Here is a 25,901-nt window from a genome sequence, read left to right as displayed (position 1 = left end):
TGTTTCATTCTAAGAAATAAACCTTTGTTATTTCCACAGTTCCTCCGTAAGGGGAATGAGGCAGAGCACGCTGAGAAAAATGAACCAGTGAGCATGTTTTTAACTAAGGACAGGGCTCTCTCTGGTGGCAGAATGCTGCTAGTGTTACAGCTAATGCTCATCACCCCAGTAAATGAGTAAAAATGAGTAAAAATGGGCATTTTCTGTTGAGGAAAAACAAAACAATTAAAAAGTAAATCATAGATATAGTTTTTTAATTGTAACATGTGAGGTGGAATATGTGAGCTTCTTTGTTTACCAGTGAGCCGAGCCTAATAGGTACAGACTGTTGTGTTGTGGATCCCCCACTGCTTCCTTGATTACAGACAGTGGTTGCTTTGCAGCAGCCAATTAAAAACAAATACCATTCTCCCGCATATTACCGCCATTGTATTTACTTGTAGATCAATTCCCTTCAGCTGCACCATTTCACATAATGAATGCAGAGGATTTTGATGTGTTTGCCTGGTAGGAGATGCACGCAGCACGGCAGGAGGGCTTCCTGCTGTTCTCACCTTATTGCCATGTAATAGTTTGAAGTGTAGGCGATGTTAAGTCGGGGTGGTAATAATGTGCCATCTTGTAAATGAGAAACATTTATAATATGTTGGGGAAAACATGGTGTTTGTTTTTACATTCATTACCAAAGTTGTAGGTAACAGCAGTATTTTATAGTTAGTGGATATAATCGTGCTTCATTATGACCTTTTAGTACATTTCTGTAAAACAAAGCAAAGCTAATATCAGCATATCAATACTGATATGGGCAAAGCTACAGTTAACCATTGAATTCATTAATTGATATTGGGTATGCTGTCTCTGAGGCCTTTAATGCAAGACAACAAGAAAATTATTAAATGAATAATTAATTTGTGGAAGAAGTACTCAGCATTTTTCTTTAATAAAAATACACAGCTAAATGTATATAATGGAGGCAGAATTGCCCCATCAATATCATTAAATATTTAGACATCATGTGATTATTGTCATTGATGTCTTTGCAGGTCAAGGTTTAATATGCAGTTAGGAAGTTCAGCACATTAATATGTGATGTCAAACGATGAGTTGATCACTGTAAACTGAATATGTTTGAGTTTTGCACTGTTGGTTGGACAAAAAAGACATTTGGACACAAGGAAATTGTAGTGGGTGTTTCAATGTCTCTGCGGAGGAGACAGCCGTGGCCGGGAGCATTATGTTTTCGGGTTGTCGGTAGACCATCTGTCCAACAGTCCACTCATCCCAGTCTCCTAAATGCGATATTTCAATAACACTATGAGGGAATTTACTCAAATTTGGCACAAATGTCCATTTGAACGCAACTATGAACCAATTTAAATCTGGTGGTCAAAGGTCACTGTGACTTCACAAAACATGTTTTTGGCCACAACTCCAGAATTCATATGCTAACTGACAAAATTTCACACAAATGTCTGATAGGATAAAATAATGAAGTTATGCATAGAGTTATTTTTATGTCATCAATTTTTATGTGCATTAGTTGTGCTCCTCTGTATAACTCTATGCACTCTATTGTACAATAAATAGTGAAAAGAAGAAAATTTGCTTGCTGTTAAAAGTTTGCTTCCTACATGTAAAACTGCTGGTCTGCAGGGAGGAAAGTTATTTAAAGTCATTAGTTTACGTCAACCTCAAGTTCATCTGTAAACACAATCCTTTGATCACCTGCTGTCCGTCACGTACAGAAACTACATCCAACAGGTTTCCTTTCTCTGTGGTTAAAGCTATCTGTACATCTTGATATGATACATTTACACCTCATCTCCTCAGTATAGTTAAACATTAGTCACATAAAGCTCAGAGTGAGTCATACATTTATGCGTTGGGGCATTCTGACTGCACATTTCGCCACAGCTGAGACACTGACATGCTTTGATCATTCACAGTATGACCTTTGTGCTTCAGTGTGAGATAGGAAGACGGAAACACTGTTTGTGTGAGTCTCAGCAGCACACAGTGCCCATGAAGAACTGTGGTTCAGTGTGTGTGGAGATTCAGGATTACTTTAAGTAAATTATTGTTAATAAAGAGCTTTGCATAAATGCTAATTATGAGCTTCAATGCTGCATAAAAATTATCTGTTTAGACATCTGAATCCCCTTTTCAAGGACTGATAACACAAATCTGTGTGGTACATTTCATATACACAATATAATAAAAGACGATATTATCACAGCAAGAAAACAACGGTTGTAAAATTCAAACTGTGCAAGAGTTCATTCAGAGTTCATCCTAATCTATGTTTGTAATCTGTGACAGAGATTCTTCTCCAAATCCAGCCTGGACAGTAGCTGTGATTGGCTACATAATCAGCAGAGGTGCCAGTATCACAGATGCTCTCTCTCAACTAATTGCATGACAGCACTGCAGTGCATGAGGCGCAGGTGCTCGTTCTCTTCAGGAAGTCACTTTGTGTCCTCACATATCCTGCAACTTTGAAGCAATTTTTTTCTGCAATATTCTTCACAAGGATTTGATTGCAATTTCAACTGCAACGGAGCTAAAAGTAAAAACAAAGGGTGAACATGTAGGAAGTGTTAGAAAAGACAAAAGAAATGAGCACTCATCTAGCAAAATACTACTTTGTTTATTTGCAAAGATGCAGTGAGAGCCAGCTGCTCTCTGGAATGTTGTTCAGTAGATGCAGTAACAGCAGCCAAATGTGATTAAATAACCAAAAACAGCACTTCAATGCATTTTCACTCATACTACAGCAGATATTATCCAGTCCTAACCGCCTCGGTAAATGCTTTTCATGAAATCGAGGTGGTCAAAAATTATTACAGTACCACATCTTTGGTGAAAAAAAATATAATTTCTGTCAATTCACGTTACGATTAAAGGAAAAACTGCTTTGACACAGACAGGACACAGAAGGAAAAGGACAAAAGTGGGCGCTGCCTAAAAGACAAATAGAACAAAGCTGTAATTCTACTACAAAAGCCAAAACCATTTATTTGAAACAGAGGATCCACAAGAAACCTTGCAATAGCTCTCCCCCCACTACCCTCCATCAGCGAAATCCCTGAAGACAAACTAGTGTACACATCTGGCTCTTGGCCATGTGCCCATGCCCGCACTTTCAACAAGCAGTCTGGGGTTTGGTTCCTGCTCACAGTCTTTGTGTACCCTCTGCCTGCTGTGAGCGCCAGGCCCCTGAGTCATGTTGGTGACGTCCACTAGCTCTCGCCGCTGGGACAGGGTGGTCACCATGTGCTCCAGCTTGGATCGGATAGCGGAGTAGTGGTGCTGGCGCTCTTTGGTCAGCTTATGGAAGCATTCCTTTAAGGTACCGTCTGGAGCTGCCTGGGTGGGCGAGATCTGCCTGGGAGACACTGAGGAGGGCGAGGTGGCCTGGTTTGGCACTGTACTCATTGGTGTGATAAGGTTGGGGTGTTGTGTGAGCTTGAGGTCAGTCTGGGTGTCACTGTCTGTCACTGACCGAGTGGTCTGAGTGGAGGCGTGGCAGGGGGCATTGCTGGGGGTCGCTGGATCTTCCTCTGCTAGCTGATCTGCAAGGAAACACCGAGTGCTGCTACCAGCCAGGATCTCCTCCTGCATGTGCTGCTGCCCCGTCCAGTCCTCACCTATGGTGGAGGAGTCGGACACTGGGTTGGTTTTACGGAAATCTGGAATCGTGGGTTCACACAGGGGCTGGACAGCTACGTTTAGGGGCTTGCGGCTGGGCGTGCTGGTCAGACACACCGGCTCCACAGGCCTCTCTCTGGTCAGGTAAGGGGAGGAAGTGACCGAGTGTTTGATGAGGAGATGCTCGTAGATGCCGCTGTTTCGGACACTTGGAGGTCCTCGAGTGTTTACAGGCTGAGACTGGGCGTAGAGGATGCGGAACTCCTCGTCAAATTTCTCTGTTATCTGACCAGAGAGCTCGATTAGGTTGCTGCTGTGTAGTTTGCCATCAGTCCAGTTGAACCTGCACAGGGACGGGATTCAGAGAAGTATTACACTGCTGGAAAGATGGACCTCTCATAAAACTGTGCTGTCTATGCAGTAGAAAGACACAAATACTTTTGAAAATGGTGCTACATGAACAGAGAAAACACTGGTTCAGGTGGTAGAAAACCTACAACATCCAGAATGCACTGCACCACACCAGACCAATACATGCTCGTGGTGGTGGATGACATATTGCAAGCTTGGTCGTTCTTCCACAAAAAACAATACGGCAGCTGACTGGTAACAAATGAATTGAATTGAATTCTAGTTAAACAGTAAACTAAAACGTATTTCTGAAAACATTTTAGGCAAGAAATAGGCAATAGAGTAACAGAGTCTTGGTTTACATATTGATCAGCACTGGCGAGTTTTACTGTTTGATCAGAGTTTAATCTGAATTTATCACCCAGGCCACACTGCCCACATGAGCAGTGCGCTCATGTGGGCAGAACATCTAAAGAACAGGAGTCATGCCTATTTTTTTGTGTGTGACATGTTCAGTTTCAGCAAAAATATACTCTGTTTGAAAATGAATGTGAAAACGGTCTTTTGATAATCATATTTACAGTTTCAATGTCTAGATCACTTATAGACGTGGAAAAAAATATAAGTATTTCTTTTTAACTCAGCCTCTTCTGTTTCGATGTCAAAATAAAAGCCCTCTGACAACATTTCTGTTGATAAAAGGCTTTTTAATGTGAAATATTTGCAGGACCATGTTGTTGGCAATGCAGTGGCTTGCACTGCTCCATAAATGAGAGTATTGGCTTTTAATTGTGGAAATAGAATAGTTATATTAGCAGGCAGCTCTGCAGCAGCACCGCAGCAGCAATGCCGTCTGTATGAACACTGCACACGTACGAGTTGCAGCAGTTCAGCCCTCACGCACTGCTTAAGCAGGCAGCGTGGCCCGCTTCTATGCTCTTTGTGTTTGTGGTGGCGGGCATACAGAAATGCAGAAGTACAATCTGTAGTTCGAACAACAGGCCTAGAGCCAGCAAAAACCTGCTGGATGATGTGAAAACGTGTCATTCAGCAGATCTGAGCTGAGAGATGAGCGGGGAGATCTGGCTGGGAAGTTTACCACAGTTCATTTACACATACTACCCACACTGTTATGATACAAAGCTTTTTAAAAATTGGCAAAGTATCCCTTTAACAACATGCGTGACTGAGGGTAAGCAGCTAGGATTATCCAAACCCAGCAAGAAAAATGTTTTACTCCACAGTCTGGTAAACCTGTGGGTTTTCAGCATCTCCATGCTTCATTATAGGCAGCTAAAGCATTTAGATAAAATGGTTAGCAGGCTGTTACCTGTAGGAACCTGTAGCCACTCTGTTTCCATCAATCAGCATGAACCTCTCATGAACTTCCCCAGTAATCCTCGCTCCTGATCTCATGTAATAGGTTGTACCAGTGATGGTTCGCACTTTCATTTGCTATGAGGATTACAAAACAAAGAGAAAGCACAGGAGAGAGATGAATGCAGACCCACCCAGACATATCAAATATTTAAGGACATTTTTTAATTGGATGCCATCTGATGTTCGTGTTGTGCACACAGAGCCACACCCAGCTTTACTGAACCAACCACATACCCGAAGGTCATCCAACCGCACACCGACATTTCTGCACATCTTGAGGAAAGCAGGAGCACATGATTGGTCCAGCAGGATGTAGACGGGGACTTTGCGGAGAGAGCATGCCTCCTGAAGATCCTTAAAGATATCCAGGTCTGTCAGGGAGTCTGTAACTATGGCAATCACCTGCAGTGGAAAATTACAGAGGTAATATAATAGAATTCCTTTTAGGGCTGCAGCCGTGCTCTCGCAGATGCAGCACATGACTGTGTTTTTATTATTGTCAAATGCAAGGCCTTATTCAAACAGAGCTGCAGATCTCTGTCAGACACACTGCCTGTAATGTGTGTGCTGATGAGCTTTCTATTGACTGTGGTCTGTTACCATGGCAATCAGCAGTAACGCTTGGTCAGCAAACAAGTTACTTTTATACAGGAGACAAGTAGGTGCACTGTAGGGCTCGCCTCCATCTTTCCTGTCTGAGCTTCAGTTTGCACTGAGATTTCTCTTTTTCACGAGGAAGAATGGAATTTCACATGCTGTGGTAAAGGTTGTGTGTCGAGGATTAGACACGGATGTTTACATAGCTCAGATTTATAGCTTTAAACTGGTGTTATCCACATGCAGCTTTGTCAGGAGATCCCCACCTTATGCGGATGATAGCAGGTGGGGGTTCATTTTCAGGAAGACGTGTAAAAACAGAGTTAAATTTCACTGAATTAAAAAGGACCAGGCTGTTCCTGTTAACCAAACTGTGACGATGCAGATGCGCGGTGTGCTGTTACAGTCAGTGGCCTCGTTGTACAATAAAGACTGTGTGCAGCGAGTGGTTTAACATTACAAAAGGACAGATGATCTAATGGTTAAACTTGGATGAGAATATTTTTCTAAGGTTTCAACTGGTTGCCAGCAGACTCTATGCACACCACAGCTTTTAAGATGTGACCCAAAAAGGAAATCCAGTGTTTAAGGCTCTCTAATGAGGAGGGAACGCAAACTTTGATGGAGGGGAGCAAAGCAAGTCAAGGCACATCTGGCACGCAGGCCCGCCACAGGCCCGAGGTGCTGCTGAAGCCGCACACTCCCTTCATGCTGGAATGTTTCTTTTCAAATCTACAGGCTGGACTGACAGCTCCCGTCAGGAGCGTCATCATGAATATTCATGCTCTATTTTGTGTTTGTTTCATCCTTTTGGTCACTGCTTTCGTTCTGATCAAGACTTCAAAAACCCTTCCAAAATTTCAGACTGATCAAGGAAATTCCATGGGGACAATCTGGCATGTATTTTAAGGATGATACAAACAAGATGTAGAACTTGAGTTTCCCTCCAAAAGTGTTTTAGTGAGTGACTAGATACATATACTAACACTTATTTTGTGGCAGGGGGGTATTTTATAAAATATCAATTTGAATTTGACTCCACACTCCACACTTGTGCATGATACTACACAAAACCATGCTGTCATATCACCACTGTAACCTTTAGGCCTAGAAAATACTATTGTAGCTACAGAAATATGACAATGTGTAACAATGGGGTTGTAAAGAATACAAAACTAGACTACAGCTTTATGTATACAGTGTGTCCCTTAAGGGATATCCGTGTGGCATCAGTGCCTGCAGGTTATCTTTACATGAAATAATAGAATCAGTTGCCAAATAAAGAATTACCCTATAAAAGGTGATTATAGGTGAACAAGTATGCAGCTGGGCTTTAAAGACTTTCTTTGTGCATACCTCTCTGGCACTTTTAATCATACGTCTCGCAGCCTCCTTGCAGCTATATATGCACTCCCCATAGCTGGGCTGGAAGTGCGCCACGGCCCTTGTGACCCCCCGGTAGGAGCCGGCGGTGAAGGCGGGCCAACCGAGCTCCAGCAGCGGCGGCTCCACATCCGACACCTCGGGGAAGTAGGTGACGGAGGAGCAGTCCAGGGAGCTGCTGAGCGACTGCTCCAGCGCCTGCAGGTCCTCCCCGTGGAGAGACACACACCGCGCGGGCACAGCGGCGCTCCGGATCCGCTGCATCTCATCATCCGACAGAAAGTTGGGGATCCTCTCTTTCCTGAGGAACTCCAGAAAGTTGTCGGGACCCCCTGACACCAGCTCCTCCAGCGCCAGTCGGTGTCTCTCGTTGTACACCTCCTGCAGGTTCAGGTCGTCGGCCCCGGTCCGTTTGGGACCCAGCCTCAGAGGCGAGTCGTCCAGACACTGTGACAGAGCCATTTTTGTGGCTGTTCTTCTCTTCGCTCCTCTCAGAGACTCCGCCGTGTCGCAGGTGACAGGTAACGTTTTGACCTCCAGGAAGCAAAATTCGTATTTTGTTTTTTCCCTCCGTTCCTGTCCGTCGTGGATCCGTATTGGCTGTCGGGAGGTTGCCAGACCAGAATGGCGTCTCCGGGCTCGCTGAGGCAGGCTGTCAGTCTCATGTGCAGCCGGTCTCATTGGCTCATTTGGAGGCAAACAAGCCTCCTGTACGTCCCTCTGCTCTGCCCTGATCCGGTTACACCGCAGAGAGCAGGGACGATCAGAGAGCTCTCACTCTGACGCTTTTCCCTGCTACCATAGACTCTGACTCCTTGAGACTGGCATCCTCAATATCAGTAGGAACACAGTTTCTATTACAAAACATATTCTCTTTGGCACGGGGTTCTCCTTCACCTTAGAGGAACATGAAAACGTAGAAAGCATTTCCCCCTGTCTGCACACTTGGCTGTCAGCTGTCTCAGTGAGGAACTCAAAGGTTGTTTGCAGTCAAGAGGAGCAGCACTCTAAGAATCATTACATTATTTATGAAACTGATATATTTTTAGGACAAAAGGCTAATCAGAAGTCAGAAGTACTTTAGTGATCCCCAGGAGGCAATCTGGACATGTTACAGTTGCTCTTTTACCATGGGCATAGAAATGTCAAGAAAATACAAATAAGAAGTCTGCAACAACAAACATGAATTATCCTACAATATATAAAACAATATATGCAAATCAACATACAAATATAATATATAAGAGGTATGCTGTATCATGTATGCTAAGGTCACAGACAAAGTGTGCATTAAAATCATACACTTCCTTTGTAAACCAGTGTGCAAGGTGTACAAGCTGTGGGTAACCATAGCAACAGTATCTACTCCTGGTGGATGCTGCGCGTTAATTTCAACTGACTACAAACTACAACAAAATTATTTGAATACAACCTCGCTTCCTTCTATCAGGCCTGTTTGTATACCCTGTCAGGTTACCTCCTACAGAATTCTTTTTTATTATCTGGCCACACACAGTTTACATTACACACTAATAACCCTGTTTACAGACCGTCTAAATTTATTAATGAAGATCTGTCAAGTTGATTTGGTGACACCTTTGTCGACCTTTCAATGGAACAGGCAACACAACCTCAAGCTTTTGCCTAAATTTGCAGCCATGGAAAATAAACCGTAAACCTGCAACCCTAAACACACCAGCATGGTTTATAATTTAGAGGATAATTACGAAGAATATGTTCTGTGCACTGTCTTGGGACGCTCTAATCAGTATTCATCTGGGATAATGTCCTGCTGTGTATAGGCCTACTGGGACAGAAAGGCAAACCTGCAATAGAGGAGATTGTGCCAACAGAAGCAGAGGAATCCGACAGACAGTCCAACATAATGCAAGCCTGTGTGGTTACAAACATGCTAACAAGTAAAACATAAAATATGGTGATGAGCCATGACTGCTGGTATCCTGTCCATCGCTTGATCACCATAGTACCATCTTATATAACAGATGTATCACTGTCACAAGAAAATGTACATTCTGTCATATGTGATACACGTTTTCGAATCCTTACCAGATTATACACACCACTACACGCCTCAATGTTGCAGACCGAAACCTCGGGCTGGGTTTGTGTTTTGAGTGATTCATCTTCCTGATAGATAATCTTTGTTTATCCTGACTGTACACAACCACAGCTACAGGCAACGTCTGAACCCAGTCAGGACAAACTGGGAGGGAAGAGCAAATCCATGTTTCCTGGATAATGGAGGCCTGTAGTAACCCTATATGTCCATAGTTTACAACAGAAATTGAAGGTGGTGTATTTTTGCTGCATTTGCTCTTACACATATAGACAACTGTACACATTTTTAATCTGTCATAGTACAGTAATATTCTAAGCAAAGATATAGTGTTCATTATAATCTTTTTTAAGCATACATAATGCAATTTCTGTACTATTACAACAACATTCCACTTCTCTTGTTGGTTTGTTTTCTTAATATCCTTTAAAAAAATAACATTTGTTCTCCATTTATCTTTTTTCTGATAAACCCTCATTTTAAGCTTGTGCCTATTGTAGTCCACTGCGCTTTTCTCAGCGCGCTTTTACGCACGGAAGGCCAGCAAGGTCAAGAGGGTCACAGCCGTAGAGCCCCTATTCTGCACAATAATACGTAACTAAGATTAGTAATTAGATAAACAGAAAATGTTATCTTGTGTTTATCTATAAAAGTGGACATGAACAACTAGGATGGATTTACTGTATATCTGCGTAAATTGGTCTAGCGCTTTTACGCGTGTGCGTAAAAGTCTATTTTAAGCCGGTGGGCTAATAGGCTTGTACTTTAAATGACAATTCCCACAACGATTCATATTCATAGTAGCCCATCAAGAGATTTTTTTTTTCTAAAGACGGCAGGCATCTACTGAAAAAACATGTGACCTAATTAAGAGGACCTTTTGGGTGATGAAGCTCACCGAAACGGCAGATCACTGAACTCCTGTTAAATCCCAAATTTACACAATACAATCCATCTGCTCTGCCTGCTCCGCGGCGCCATTGTAGCTATGTATAACCCAATCTGTGAGAGCACTGCCTTACCCCTATAACGACATACCCAAATGTGCACTGGGCTCAGTATACGTACCCCCGCCCCCCCCCCCCTCCTCCCCCTTCTACACACACACACACACACACACACACACACACACGAACACACACATCCCCATCTCATCCCCGCCCCTCTCCAAAATTTTAGATGAAAGGGCTTTTGGATTTTGGATGACGCTCCGAATCACGTGTTCATAGGAAATACACTCGCTATAATTTTTTTGGAGCTGCCTCGTCCTGCACCGCCGACCATAGTTGTTTTGCCGTCTCCATACAGTGTGGCTGAGGGGTGGAAAGGTAATGTAATGTAATGTACCTTGCCGTGGTCACTGACGGGTTCACGCCAGTTCACCGGGTTCACTTGAGGAGAGCTCCCACCCCCTGCTCGCCTCCTCTTCTTCTCAAAACGCAACGATCGGAGCTAATCCAAAATTATTCATTTATATATTAATGTCGGATTCCATTTTTCCCAGCGACTGTTGAGGTAAGGACACACCTACTCTTCCAAAACGCGAATACCTCTCATTATTATGCGATCTCCAAAGTTGTTTACTGAAATTAAGCCTCGCTATTGAATATTGAATTTTCATCTGGTGCTGTAGTCAAGGCAGTTTATATGAAGTCGCCAATGTATAAAATGGCGACAGTAGGTGGAGGAGGGGGGTGGAGGATTTTTGGGAATATTCATAAGGTTATATAGAGTGCCAGATCGCCTTTGGCAAGTAGGCTCCGAGGCAGTGTGTTGCCCCACAGCCTTGTGAATGGAGTGAAACGGGTTAACTCGTCAGTTTGTTACAGTTGCAACAACGGATCCTCCGTCTGGCTGAATTTGCGCTCCCTCTCGCGCTATACAATGTGGCGTATCTGCTTATTTTATTGCACAACGCGCTGTATTTCCCCACTGTGCCGCGAGTGTGAGTGCTTTTTAGTTGTAAAAGACTTCTGAACACAGTGCTATAGCAGGCTTATCGACTGATATAAGAAGCCTCCGAGTCCATAGATGTTCAAACTGCACGCCAAGTATCAATTTTCATCTATTGATCGCTCACTCTCTACACATTTCTTCCTCTTGCCTGAGCAGAAAGGTAGGCCTGTATGCACAGGACTCTTTTTCTTTCATTTCCTCCTCTTCCTTCTGCCAACATGTGCTGCTGCCCTACTCACTCAAACACACACACACACACACACACACACACACACACACTGAAACATATACAGTACAGTAAGAGGAGCTGCTCATTTCAGGAATACGCAGATATTTTGCAAACTGTGGATTATCAGTGAGGCATTGTGTTAAAAAATACCAGCTCCTGTTCGGTCACATTTTCTATCTGGAGATAAATATTGAGCCAGCTTTGAATGCCATGTGTCTCCCTCTGCCTTTAGGGGAGGGACCTCTGTGCTGACTAATGTTGCCTCTGTGGATCATGTGTGAGTCCAGTGTCCATAACACAAGAGACAACCCCATATTATTCCCGCAGCAGCCAGCTAGACAGGCATGAATCACTGGCAATTTTTGGGAACGTATTTTAATTATTTAACCATGTAAGCTTGTTACATATAATGTAGGTCATGGAAATGACTGCGCAACACTTCTGCCACTGAGGTTTTCCTGAGGGAGTAGGTGTTTGGACTGTGGAGCGGAGTGACTCCCAGTGTAGAGTAGAGTCCAGTGGACATTATTTGTGCACTCCGATAGTTAATTTTCAGGCGTGTGTGATGACCGGCTAAACAAAGGTAAATGAGCTCTTGCTGTGCGGATCCGGCAGATCGGGTTCAAGCTTGGCCCGGTGAGTTCAGTGTGTGTGGAGGATTTCACTCCAGCAGGACGCTTACACTGGGGGAATGTCAATTCCCTTTGTGGATCCCTGGGAACGGTCTTCCATCTCCCTTCTCGGAACTGCTCTAATGAGGCCAGGCATATTGCCTTTCATCCCTCACTCCCTGCAATTAGGCACAGCTCACAGTTTTCGTTATGGCCACAGCAGAGTGTTTGTATACACAGACACAATGTAGTGGGCCAAGACTGCCCACTCCCCTTCAGCAAAACAGCGTCTCTGCACATGCCGCCCCTCGTATACCTGGAATACTGTACTTTTCAGGATTTGGTGTTCTGATTTCTAACAACAGTCACACTAGATGTTATGTTTTTGTGCGTCCCCCACAGCTCAAAATGAATCCCCTGCCAGAGAATACCGAGGAAGGTCATATGGTCATGATTTGCAGATTTAGTTGACATGGAGTGTATAACATTCCTTGAGTTTAGAGAAGAAAATGAATCTAATCTAATGCCAACCAGATCTATTTTACAGCCGTTTTTGTACAAACAAGCATTCATGATAGCGGCATACCTCATGATCCTCACAGAAAATTCTCCGAACCACAATGCTGAGTCCTATTTCTCCCACCAGAAAGGACGGCGTTCTATACAGGTTCACTTTTATTTGGGTCTTTCATCCTTTCTGGTATTGCTTTTGTCATCGGACCAATGCCGTATCGAAGCCCAGACCGCTCAAAAGCCTCACTAAAACAGCATGTTTGCACAGTTCCAACCAAAAGAAACGCTCAAGCTCTGAGAGGGGGGAAAAAACCTTGGGGCTAGTGGGGAAAGAGCCCCTGCCACTTTCTCTGTCCCATGCAAGAAAGGTTTGGTCAGCAGGAGCTGGCATTTGCAAGGCTTTGGCAGTTATAGGAGGCTGTGATGTCAGCCATTTTAGGATGGACAGTACAATGTGCGGTACGCCGCCATCTTTCTTCCTTTTTCTTCTTAAGTTGCCAAATGAATGCCTGTAGTCTTGGCTACAGAACTGAAGAAGTTATTCATCAAAAGTGATTTAAAAGGATGCATGACTCAGATTTTTTTTTTCTCTGCGCACCATGGTTTATTTGTCTGTCATTCATCTGGGCCACAGATAGAAGGGTTCGGAGAACAATGTGAGATTTCAGCAGTGAGCGCTCACCCTAACACAAAACAGGACCATGCAACAAAGATGCTCAGACAGACAGAGTGCTGTAGGTATGTACTGTACCGCCTAAGTCTCCAGGCCTCTGCACTGATTTAGCAAGACAATAACACTGACAGGAGGTCATTTGCAGCACGTACCGCTGCGATATTTCTTTCATCCACCACTGTCGTAAACATAAGAACAGTGGAGCCGCGTCGCCATGACCTGATTGGGAAAGAAAAACCCAAGTTGTTGTTGCGGACCTCACCCGAAGTTATCTGAAAGAGACCTGACCCGTGAATGGACTTTTCAAAGATGGCTGGCAGAGCATGTGGATTAAGTTTGTCCTGCACCGGATGCAGTCCAGGGAATTCAGTGTGTGTGTGTGTGTGTGTGTGTGTGTATGTGTATGTCTTGAGGTTGGTGGGTGTGGGCGAGTGACTCCGCTGTGTGTGTGGCGTGGTGGGCAAGGGGAAGAGAGGGGTTGCCATGGCGATGTTAACACATGAGTGGCACCACCGACCGGTCTCCCAGTGGACGAGGCTGCAGTCATGGAGGTAAGGGGGGAGAGTGTGTGTGTGTGTGTTTGTGTGTGTGTGTGTGTGTGTGTGTGTGTGAGGAGGAGAAGGAGGAGAATGAGATGGCTGACAACACCTGCAACTCAGACATTCAGACACTAATACGCACACAAACACACCCACGTAGAAAAAAAGGAAGAGCCCGCAGCAGAGACGGAGACTACACACTGAAGCCACGGTGTGTCTTCAGCTGGACAGGCGGTGAAGACGGCTTGGACTGGTGTGCTGTACTAGCACTGTGCTAAGGACCCTGATGACTCTGAATTGTTTTTCAGCACACGTAACACTAGAGCCCGACACTTATTCATGCTGGCAGGCGTACAGTGCCATTCACGCACAAAGATGTCCCCAAACTGAAACCTGTCCACCCTTACTGTCAATAAAAAGCCCACATTAGTCCACCGTGGCAGCATGATGGACACAGGAGACACGCAGGAAACAGAATAATCACAATTCGACAGTCAGCCGTCTAAAGGCTCCCAGCGCTGGATCACGTTTCCCTTATAAATGAGGCGCCATTGTTCCCAATCTCTTCTCTGTGCAAGACAGTAATTGCTCTCTGTCTCTGGCTTATATTTGGGTGTCCAGCTGATCCACTCACATGACGTTAATCTATTTAATGGACATTTGGCAGAAAATGTTCCCGCTAAACAGATTTTTTGATCATTCAAATGTATCTGTCAGGAGTTCCCCATCTCTGCCCCAACCCCCAGCGGACACCAGGTCATTTTTTGGCTGATTTTTGAAGCAGACTCTCAAGACAGCCGCGGATCAATGTCAAAACAAATTACACGCAAAACAAATATTGTCACAAGTGAGAGAATTTATGCCTTTTTTTTAAGCTCTTCTGCGCCTGTCGCATCAAGAGACTCCTTGCCAGTTATTCATTTCAAAGAGAAAGATTTTTCAGAACGGTGCAGGTGCTAAATGTTGCGGAGGTGAGGAGGGAGTGTGTGAGGAGTGTGTGCAGAGATGTGTGCCTACGAGGTGTCAGCAGGGAGGAATATTGAAACAGCAGAGCCTGTCATCATCATCAGTCATCCTCTCACTTCACTCCCAAATGTCTGAGTTTTGTCTTCCTTTGTCCTTCTTCCTCCTCCAGCCTTCGCATTCTCATTCATGTGACAGGTGGCACAACAAAAACACCAATCTCTGTTTGTTAATGTCAACTGTAGGTGACCCAACAATCTGGGAGTGTCTGAATCAGTGGACTGTTTTGAATTAAATTTTAATGTTTTGCAACCACTTTGCAGCCTCGCCTCCCTTTCCGCTGGTGGCAGCTCGCTGTAGATTGGGCATGTTTTTCCTGTTGTAATATTGTAATTACTGCAGCAGTTTATGAGGTGATGAAAGGGAATACATGCTGCTTTCCTTCAATTGGTTTGCTGAAATGGGAGCAGCACACTCAGCTGTTTGCCATGTAAAAGTATAAAGAATATAATTAAATATTAATGAGATGTAAATATAATATTGTTATGGAAATGACAGTGTAAGAGCACATAAGGGAGGCCCTCCTGTAAATCTTAAAGCTGCTATTTAATGAGGCGGAACGTATAAATCCCATCAGAATTTAAACCTAGCCTAATCCCATTTGTTTTGAAACGCTTGTTTTTGAAAAGTTGAATGGTTCAGACGTGGTTTTAGTTCAGCGAACAAGGCCCCTCTGCTTACGCTGAGCGTGGGTGTTCAGAAAGCACGTCTGAGAGCTCTGCCACTTTCCCTCACTTCAGATACGACTCCCCTGGTCCGCTCAGATGAAAAGAGTTTCCTCCCCCTGTGCCACAGATCCAGTGCCAGTGCGAGGACATACGACACACTGGGGACAGTGATCGTCTGAGCGTTGTCTACCTCGACGCTGAAACACAAGGCCTGGCTTTTCAGAGGGAACCATTCAATGGCTCCCTGTCTGGGAAGCCCTTGTCTTGTGTCTGATCGCACGTCTCGCTCACCAGATAAAGCAGCCCATTCTTTTGATAGGTGACCTGATTCTTTATGTAACCTTTCTCAACTTTTGGCTTGTCTTGGGTTTTCTCATGCAGGAAGTGCAGTGTTTTTCTGGGGTGGGAGAGCTTCTGTATTAGGCCAGTGTCTGTCTCGTCGTCACAGACCGGCGTCCCTTCTGGGCGGCTTCTACACTAGTTGCATGCCACCGCCGTGACTGAGTTACCTTCTCTGTCACTTTATTTTCTGACACATCCTGACATACGCTGTGCTGTCTGTGGGACAAACAGAATTAATCACTTCAGCACAGCTAAACTGAGCCAACACTGATTTGTCCTATAGCATTGTGACATCTCTCACACAGATGTTTCAGATGTGCATGACTACGTCCCTCTGCTGCGTGAAAGCTGACTTCTAAATCCCTCGTTCCGCAGAACAAACTCAATGAACGCCGTGTCCTCAACAGGGGTTAATCAAGTGTGCCGTCAGAGGACACGCCAGCAAAACATACAGCACATGCCCGTGTCTGGATGCAGTGAACCGGGATTACTGCATAAGATGCTGGTGACCTAGTTTTTTTTTTGGTTGTTTGTTTTGTTTTAGTTTTTTTTTTCTGTCAGAAAACAGCAGCCGTCAGTAGCAATAAAAAAGAGGTAGATACAAGGAGGACGACACAGTCTGTCTGGGATCAGTGTGTACTGTCGGGCAGTCATTTGAGGGTTTTAATTCTGGAACAGGTTCATCTTTTATTTACCAACCAGCCGGCCATGGTGAACATGCACGTGGATGCAGTAAAACTAAAGTCTGTGAAAGTGCTTTTCACTGTGTACAAACGCAGCGTGACAAAAGAAAATATGCTGAAAGTATGAGAAATTGTTTTCTTTATAGACAACAAAATAAAGTACAAAATGTTGAGGAATGCTTGATTTCACCAGGTCCCAGAATTTTGGTGTTAAATTTGTGCAGCTGATGTTTTTCCCAGTATGATAAGCTTGCAGAAGGTAAAGCCTGGGTGATATGGATAGATGATAATGGGGTGAGACTAGTTTTCAGCAGCATGTCACACATCAATGCTTCTCCAGTCTCAGAAAGAAAGATTGATATACAGAGGCTGTGTGTGTGTGTGTCAAAGGTTCATGCAGAGGGCAGGGGGTGCAGAGCTACGTCTCCACTTTGATATTTTTCTCTCATCATTTGTTTTACATGTTTTGTGCTTTCCAGTGTTAAAAGGACTATAAAAACCAGCTGTATCGCTAATGAAACACTGGCTGGAGCACATCCATCGTCTTGTCCTACAAACTTTGTTGAATATTTGTGGCTTTGTGAGAGAACAGAGGCGTGTTTTTCCTTGGTAATGCAGAGAGAAAAAAGAGGAGAAATGTCGAAGTCTGCAGAGACAATCCGTATCCATCCTCATGACTGCAGTGTTATTGGAAGCGAAGGCTTGTGGATGTGGTTTGCTAATGGATTTGTGCGCCCGGTGATGTGTGTATTGTGTTTGTATGCATGCATGCGCCGCCATGCTGCTTGTTGAACACGTGTAGGATGAAATGGTTTGAACCTGCAACTTGTAAAAGGCTTCAGATATGTTTGCAGTAACCTTCTCAGACCTTATGAGAATGTTCCAGGTCTTTAACTGTACTGTTGTTGGCTGACTGCTGGGACACACACACACACACTGGTCACCTGCTTTCCCCTCTTGACACTACATTATGCTGTGAAGGTACACTGTAACATCCAATGTAAAACATATGGCTCCCATCCAAGCTCCATGCTCACCCTCTCCACAAAGTCACTTAACCTTCATATCATGTCTGATTTACAATATCAAACCAAAGACAAATAGGACTGCACAACCTACAGCATGTGACAGATTTTGAACATATATATATTTTAAAATGTCCCCATTCCACCTCTAAAAAAATCACATCATTTAAAACAATAATACTGATACTTACCAGACAAGCTTAACAAATATTTTTTTTGTAGACAAACATACCTGTGTGCATATTTTTGCATATTTGTGATTGTTGCAGACAATGTGGAACAGCTGGTAAGGTTAGATACACCCAGCACTATCAATTTGCAGTGGTGAAGTGCATCCCACTCAATAGGTGCAAAATCCCCATCGTAGTCTGTGGACGATATTTATTTAGTGATATTTACGATTTCCTGGAGAGGGGCAGGTGGCATCTGGCAACAAAGATCCAAACACTGATTCAAACACAGCATATTTATATGATAATAACTTCAGCTTTAGTCTCGGTGCCAACCAGCATTTTGACGACATGTTTTGTTAATATCATGAAGCTTTACTGAAAAAAATCTGTGGACATCAATAATTAGAAGAGCCGAACCTATGGCAACAGTGAATTAGACTGTCTTTTCTGTCTCTGTCGATTACCATGCTCTTTTTTCTGAATTCATAAAAAGCGACAGCTAGACAGGAGTCTGTAAATCCAAGTAAATAACCAGACCACTCACAGGCGTGTGGGAGTGTAGGAGTGTGTGGTGCCCTCAAGTATTTTTTATTATTTTTCTTTGGAGATTTCCTTGATACATTTAATGTTGAAATATTTTTCAGTATTTAGGAAATCAGCCACGTGTAATTTAAAAGCATTAGTTATTTTGTCCATGAACTCTGATGCCTTTTTTTAAAAAATAATGTGTCTAGTGAGCAAGTCCACCTTACCTCTTTCTGTACAGTAAATTAATGTAACCTTCGTTTTTTATTATGAGCATAATACAAAAGGCATTTTTCAAAAGGAAAGCCCTAGACTCTTTTACTTTGGTGCTCTAATTGCTGATAAATACTACCTACACTTACCACACAGTATTTCCACCTACACTTATTACCCTGTGTGGGGCTTTTAGCTTCTTCTACATCCTGCTTACTATAATATGTCATGTATTAATATTTCAGATGCTTTTTGTTTTCACCAGACTATAAATCTGCAATCCATATAACACAGGTTTTAAGCTGTCATTTTGACAATGCTCAGGCGTGATTTCTCTCTCTGTAATTAAAAAATTAACGATGCGCTGAAAGAGTCACACGTCTCTCATTTTTGTGCTCTCTCCTCACAGGTTCCCTGGGAGCTGTTAAACTCGTCCATGTGACAGGAGTCCTGAAGTGGCAGAGGGCATGAAGCAACACTGTGATATCATAGTGGCTGGTCCATGACACTAAACTCCATTCAACCCTCTCCACTCTCCACCCGCCCTCTGTTCTCATCATACTGGACAAGCAATCACTCACTCTCCCATCTACACAAAGCTGCACGATGGCCAGCAAGAGGAAATCCACTGTACCCTGCATGATACCATCCAAATCCAAACATGTGCGTGAGGAAATCATACTGGGCTCGCTACCAGAACTCCTACCAACAATCCCAGAAGACAGCATACTCAGCATCTCTGGAGAAGAGTCTGGCCACTTTTCTCACAGCTCCTCCAAATCTGAAAGTGGCAGCGAGATGCAGAAAGGAGGTACATACAGCTGTCCAAAGTGCCGTTTCGAGTCCAGAGATCTAAACTACTTTTTGGATCACATGCACAACTGCCACTTAGACTTCAGGGCCCAGCCCACCTTCTACTGCCTGAACTGTGGGGTGTCAGTCGTCCGCTTTGAGGCTCTGGCTCTGCATAATGCTAACGCCCACCCTAAGATAATGGAGGGCTTGGTCACTGCCTCCCTGACTGTCAACAACAGGGATGGAGTAACAACAGTTGAGCAAAGCCTCTTCACAGACAGCGGAGAAGACTTCAGAGAATCTGGGATCTCCCTCACCAAAACACCGATTGCAAAGATGATGAAAGCTAAGGGTGAGCACAAAAAGATTGTGGTTTCTCACACCGTTGAGGTACGGAAGATAGACACTGGAAAGGATGTAGACCCCAGCATGCTGAAAAATGTGCCTGAACTCCAAAACGGGGCTCTCAGTGTTTCTGGCGCCCCAGCTATGCCGAGGACCACTGTCGCTCATGTGATTAAGACGACAGTGTCCAACCAAGTCTTTCACCAGCACACTCCCTCCCTTTACTCCCCCCCGTCCTCTGGTTCCAATAAAGACCTTCCAAAGGTGATGATCCCTCTCAGCAGCATCCCCACCTACGATGCCGCCATGGACACCAGCAGCTTTCTCAAGACATCCTTTGGCAAGTTCCCCTACCCGACCAAAGCCGAACTCTGCTACCTAACGGTGGTCTCGGAGTTCCCTGAAGAGCAGATCAAACTGTGGTTTACTGCCCAAAGGCTCAAGCAGGGCATAAGCTGGTCTCCTGAAGAGATTGAAGAGGCCAGGAGGAAGATGTTCAACACAGTGTTCCAGGGTGGCGCACCTAAAAAGCAACCCGCTACACAGCAGCACGTCAATCACATTGTAACCCACCACACTGTCACTGCCCATCCAGACTCAAAAGGACCAAACTTTCAGATGGCCAAAGTTCCCTACGGCGGTATGAAACCCAGGCCTGTCGGGGTCATGGCCACACAGGCGAGCATGTCAACCAACCCCCATGTCACTAGGGTCTCGTATTCTACTCCAATCGTTCCCCCAAAGTTTCCATCTGTAGTCAGAACAACACAGGTACTGACAAAGAATACTCAACCCACTGTGGAGCCAGACAAGAGCAATGGCCTCGGCCTAGATATGGCTGGGAGCAGTGGTTGTGTCAGTAGCACCAGCAGCAGTCGAAGCAGCAGTAGCAGCAGTAGTTGCAGTAGTAGCAGCAGCATCAGCAGCTATTCCAGCAGTAGTAATGGTGGTGAGACTGTCACCCGGAAACCGGTGCATAACAGCAGCCCAACCAACAGCATCAACAGCATTGCCACTTGCTCTACCAACATTAGCAATAATGATGAGCACTGTGTTGCTGACACCAACGGGAAACCAAACGTCAAAAGCAACAGTTTACCGATTGGATTGGAAGGTTCAAATAGTACCAAGGGTCAAGTGATCATCGACAACACCAGCAAATCCAATGTCACCTGTAACAATCATAACAGCGGCATCATCAGTCCACAGGAGGAGGCTCACGCCGCAAAGCCTGACGACGAACACAACAACTGCATCTACAAGACCAACAACAGCAGTATTAGCAATGATTACCCCAGTACTACCTGTAATGACAGTGTCCCTAACCTGAATCATGCCAGCAAATCCCCAACCGAAAGCACCAGCACTACTGTCATTACAAAAAGCAGCTCATCTATTTTAGATGAGGGTAAATGCAACAAGGACTTTCCCATCAAAGGCATGTCAATCTTACAGCAGCTCATAAAGGAGGAGGACCCGTTTACCGGGGACAGAAGCTGCCCCGAGCTGAAAATTGACCCCATCAAGATCAACTTCAAGAGGCTGAAGATGAATGAACCGGATACCACATCTGAGATTGTAAATCAAGAACATAGGTCTGACCTAGCTGAGGTGTGTGCTTCTCAGCAGTCTTTCCCACCCCCTTGGGCCAATAAGACCCCCCAGCAGCTGCACATCCTGCGACAGGTCTTTTCCAGCACCCGCTGGCCCAGCAGTCAGCAGTATGAAGACTTAAGCGTCCAGACTGGCCTTCCCAAGTCAGAGGTGGTGCGCTGGTTCAGCGACAGCCGGTACAGCCACAAGAACGGGCAGTTGAAGTGGCTGGAGACCTATCAACGACCGACTGCTCCAGAGGAAGGGAGGGGGCTTGGAGACGCTGAAGTTGAGTCACCCAAAGACTCTCCAGCGGCCAAAAGGAAACTTGTTGAGCAAGACATGAACAAGCACCTTGAAGGAGAAGCAGAACTGAACTCAGGGCAGCGGGTTGTGTGGCAGGATTCATACTCACCGCTGCTGGGTCTGATGGGGTCCGAGGGGAGCGGAGAGCGAGGCCGAGCTGATGAGTCAGCACAGCCGGGAGTCCTGCAAGATCCCTGGTCAGAGAGAGCGGAGGACCACCAGCAGCCAGTGGCCAATCAGTCACTCATCGAACAACAGACTGATGCCAATCAGGCCAGGTACTGTAATCATAAGTGTGATAAAGTAAGACGTGAGATACACTGCTCATTCACAGTGCCTTGTGATAATTTACAAGCTTAGTGCTATTTATCAATCAAAAAAACAAAAACAATGTAAGCCAGGTGGAGTGATGAAAGCATGACAGCTTGCTGTTTGTAGTCGTCGTTGCATGATGTACAGTAAAAAGGAAGCAGAAGAAGTGTGTACAGGTACTCATGCTGAGTAGCTTATTCAGGCAATCAAAGATCTGTGTTTAAGAAGCTATTTTTAGATAAGTAGGAGTCTGGGCCGCTGAATTATAGATTGAGCGCATGCTAATATATGTGAATAAATCATGACAATTGTCTTTGGTGAGATGGATTTCCAAGAGGCAAGTTAACCCGTACACAGGCATCTTTTTACAATGCTCCCTCCCCAAAAAAAGCACCTCACCTGTGCAACTGCCATGCAATACAGCAGGAACCTTCCAGTCATGCCTTCACAATTTTTGCATGTGGTGTTTTTGTGTGTTGCTGACAGGGATCGCCTGAGGATGGAGCTGCTGGAGGTGTGATGAAGCAAGCCCGATCTCGCCAGAGGAACATGATGTTTTAAAGGCTGGCTCGCTCCCCTGGCCGTGGTCTAAAAAAGAGTGTTCATAATGACAGCAGATGTGATTGTAGCTGGACCGTTGGACTCTGACTGTAACTGTGAATACCCCCCACCCCTCCTCCTCCTCCTCCTCCTCCTCCTCCGCCTCCTCCTCTTCCATCTGCCATCACTTCCTGCCATCGTCAAAAGAAAGAACTTCTCACCTTTGAGTCCTGTGATGTTTAAGCCTTTCATGCTTCTTTGTGGTTGTGTGGGGAGGGTGCACAATGAGGTCAGTACGAGGGATCAAAGAAAAGAACGAGAAAAGACGCACACTGACTGGAAAACTGACTTGAATGAGCGAAGATAGGATAGGATAGGGCCGAGAGATATTGTTTTGGGGTCAGAGGGAGAAATATATATATATGATTGAAACTGCACTAAAGAGGGTTTGTACTGACTGGACAAACAAAAGATGTGTCAAGGAAATGTTATTGTTGGCTTTGTGATATTTTTTACTTTTTTAGCAACCAGTACTTCAGCACTGCCTTGAATTTTACTTTTTCCGTTATTTGGTTTTTCAATTCTATTTACTCTTCTATAGTCACTGTAAGTCCAGATGCAATCAAACATGGTTTATTTAGATCTGTATAAATGTTGGTGATCACTTCGCAGTTCAGCTACACGCAAGAGACTATATACAATGCACTAATGAAGACAGCAATGCTAAAAATCACACTGCCCCACAGTAAAGGTATTGACAGCTCCGTCAAGATCAATACACTACACTGCCCTGCAAACTGAACAGAGAGAAGCCTGTCACGCTAACGTTGCCTTACTCAGCTCTGTCCATGTGTTTATATGACCTGTCTGTCCATCACTTTGCTTTCCAGCTACTGTGCTGTCCTGAAAAAAAAAAAAGAAAGAAAAAAAAACATGCCAGTGCATCAATGGTCACTGTTCGTCTATATCTGTGAAAAAATCTTGTGCTGCTTTCTGTACACTTGGAGATGTTTAACTTTAAGCTGTAATTGTATCAAATATTGTTACTGGCAAAATGTTGTTTAAAAGCAAAATTATCAATTTGATCCCTAGACACTGACAGAGTGAGATATTGTGCTAGCTAGAGAGCCAAATGAGGAGATCTTTGCTCTCCTCTGAATTTTCTTGTGTTTATATAAACATACAGTCACTACATGAATCCTATTAAGCTGCATCTTTGTCAAGCTGCTAATAGCTAAGAACGGTGCTATACCATCCAAAGTGAAATTGGAGGTTGATCTCCTACCAGCAGTGTATGCACTTGTGTCGAATGTTACAAATTTATTTTGGTTTGAGATAAATGGAATCTGGACTTACGGTGTTAATGATCACTTAAAAGAAAAAAAAAAACTTTTATGAAATAGTCTGATCATAAAGCACTGTTGTATCATCCTTTCTACACTTCTGAATCTTTACAGAATAAACTGAATACTCACCAAGCACTAACGTCTCATTATTTTGCTCAGCACCATGCACCAGGAGTGAATATGAATTATACCATGGAAACAGTCAAATTATTCAGTGTGATGAATGTGAAAGAAACGTGTACTGGGGCTGGGGTTGGAGGAATGCATACAGCCTCACCTGCTGGCGAGCAGCTGACAATACAGTTTGTGCTGAGAGCTGAATAATGGGTCTGTTTCCATGACAGGCAATCGCTGCAGAATAACCCATTTATTCTGGCTGCAAGGTGTGTGTGAGGTATTTTGCCTTTTAGGTATGTATGCAGATGGTGACCAGAGCTTCTCTATTCTAGGAAGGGTGTGCACTGTGGGCAAAGAAAGGGGCAAAGGCCTGCCAGGTGTTGCCAGCAAAGTGAAATCCTTCCTAAGAGCACAAGGAATCACAGGAATGTACAGGATTGTAATGAGTCCAGTTACACTGCAGCTCATTCTCCAGTGTAATGTCATCTTTAAAGGGGGACTACACCCATTTTTAGAATTCATGCATGTTATTTCTTTTGGTCTAAGATGATTCAAAAATATTAGTAGACATGAACAACTGTCTCCCAAATCCCAAAACTAGAGTACTGAAACCCAAATATGCGATGTCATCAGGTTGCCTGATAGGGCTCAGTTATGCTCAACCTAAAATACGTATATGGACACGGACAGAGCCCTCTGTCCATACTCTCCGTTCATATAGTCCGTATTTTTTGCAGCTTAAGAATATTGATAAAACAGAGCTCTACCATCGGAGATCGTTGGGGCGGTGTAGCGTAGCTCAAGTGAGATACGGTCGTAGGAGATGATGAAAACATTAAAAAAAAAAAAAAGTGGAATGGAACCAATCTGTAATATAATGAAAGGAATTCTCACTCCACATGCTGCAGTTTATTTAATGGCCTCACAGTCCACAGCGCTGCGTCCATTAAATGGTACATTATCATGACCTCCTCCACCGTCACCTCGTTTGTTGTTGAGTAAATCTTTTGACTCTGCCCTCCTGTGCCATCTATTGGCTGTATCTATGCTATTCTAAAGAGCACCTCAAAGTACTTGGTCAGTGATATTTACAACGGATCTATTTTCATATGTAAAGAGACTAAATGAGCACTTACACTGTGTTTCCATCTTCAGTCTGACATTGTCTCTACTTTAACTGATAATCTCTGGGGAGGGATATTTAATTTTACCTAACCAAGCACTAAGGACCAATGTCCCTGCCTGAACCTAGCGCATTTTAAATCCACACTGATGTGTAGCCATGACAACATACCTATTTTGCTGGAGTTTTAAGAGCAGAACAAAGCAAAGTAAAACAAACCGTGATGATATAGAGGAGATGTCGATTTAGAACAGCCTTGATAGCAACGTCTATCTTGTTCATAGACAAATCCGTCAACTCAAACTCAGCAAGATTCCTCTAGCCTGAGTTTTCAAGACAATCGCATCTGATGTCACAGCAACATGACATCACACACAATGAACTGTACGGTAAACTACATTTTCATCATTTGTATTACTTAATGTTTTTGTTGTGAAACGTGCTGTAACAATGTTGTAGCAACCGTTTCCATTTAGCATCTTTGTGCTTGCTGGCACTCTCTGCTAGCATCTCAGCATATCTCTGTCTACATCCACATTAAATGAATGCACCTGACAGCTTAATGCTGTTGGCTGTGGTGGTTTACTTTGTTAGTTGTTGGCACCCTTTTACATGATTTTGAACTGTTGTATGTTATTTTAATGAGCAAATACGGGCAAGACCGTTGACTATTCACCATTTCTCTTCACTAATGGCACTATGATATTTGATGTAGGTCCTCTGTGGTTGCTTGTTAAGCTCAGAAGCATGACATTTAAACATCAGTTTGCCACAGTTGACCACACTTTCCTGAGCAGGCGCACGGGGACGCATTT

The 25,901-nt window shown here is 44.1% G+C and overlaps 2 protein-coding genes across 5 annotated transcripts; one reads left to right on the top strand and one right to left on the bottom strand.

Annotated features, from left to right (window-relative positions):
* Window positions 1–2,628: 2,628 nt before the first annotated feature.
* On the bottom strand, window positions 2,629–9,033 carry fam83d (family with sequence similarity 83 member D). The gene is made up of 4 exons (XM_033625957.2): window positions 7,333–9,033; window positions 5,614–5,781; window positions 5,330–5,454; window positions 2,629–3,991 (listed from the first exon to the last, which is right to left on the bottom strand). Exons 1-4 carry the CDS (start codon window positions 8,038–8,040, stop codon window positions 3,097–3,099), a joined length of 1,896 nt encoding a protein of 631 aa, XP_033481848.2. The 5' UTR covers window positions 8,041–9,033; the 3' UTR covers window positions 2,629–3,096.
* A 1,595-nt stretch (window positions 9,034–10,628) lies between these two features.
* Window positions 10,629–23,981, top strand: zhx3a (zinc fingers and homeoboxes 3a). Of its 4 annotated transcripts, none has more exons than XM_033627138.2 (3): window positions 10,629–10,764; window positions 19,019–21,926; window positions 22,447–23,981. In XM_033627138.2, exons 2-3 carry the CDS (start codon window positions 19,216–19,218, stop codon window positions 22,478–22,480), a joined length of 2,745 nt encoding a protein of 914 aa, XP_033483029.1. In that variant the 5' UTR covers window positions 10,629–10,764; window positions 19,019–19,215; the 3' UTR covers window positions 22,481–23,981. The 4 variants fall into 4 exon arrangements, with proteins under 4 accessions (XP_033483029.1, XP_033483028.1, XP_033483030.1 ...); XM_033627137.2 differs by having other exon boundaries at window positions 10,649–10,951; XM_033627139.2 differs by lacking the exon at window positions 10,629–10,764 and adding an exon at window positions 11,047–11,552.
* The last annotated feature ends 1,920 nt before the right edge of the window (window positions 23,982–25,901 follow it).

This window comes from Epinephelus lanceolatus, chromosome 1, assembly GCF_041903045.1.
Source record: "Epinephelus lanceolatus isolate andai-2023 chromosome 1, ASM4190304v1, whole genome shotgun sequence".
Taxonomy (NCBI): domain Eukaryota; kingdom Metazoa; phylum Chordata; class Actinopteri; order Perciformes; family Serranidae; genus Epinephelus; species Epinephelus lanceolatus.
This window is presented reverse-complemented; position numbering and strand designations above follow the sequence as displayed.

Excerpts from the sequence above, each read along its gene's own strand:
- zhx3a (XM_033627138.2), top strand. The coding sequence starts at position 19,216 with ATGGCCAGCAAGAGGAAATCCACTGTACCCTGCATGATACCATCCAAA. Across the intron at positions 21,927-22,446 it reads ACTGATGCCAATCAGGCCAG|GGATCGCCTGAGGATGGAGC; the intron begins GTACTGTAATCA and ends TGTTGCTGACAG.
- fam83d (XM_033625957.2), bottom strand. The coding sequence starts at position 8,040 with ATGAGACCGGCTGCACATGAGACTGACAGCCTGCCTCAGCGAGCCCGG. Across the intron at positions 5,782-7,332 it reads TGATTAAAAGTGCCAGAGAG|GTGATTGCCATAGTTACAGA; the intron begins GTATGCACAAAG and ends TTTCCACTGCAG. Across the intron at positions 3,992-5,329 it reads GTGGCTACAGGTTCCTACAG|GTTCAACTGGACTGATGGCA; the intron begins GTAACAGCCTGC and ends GTCCCTGTGCAG.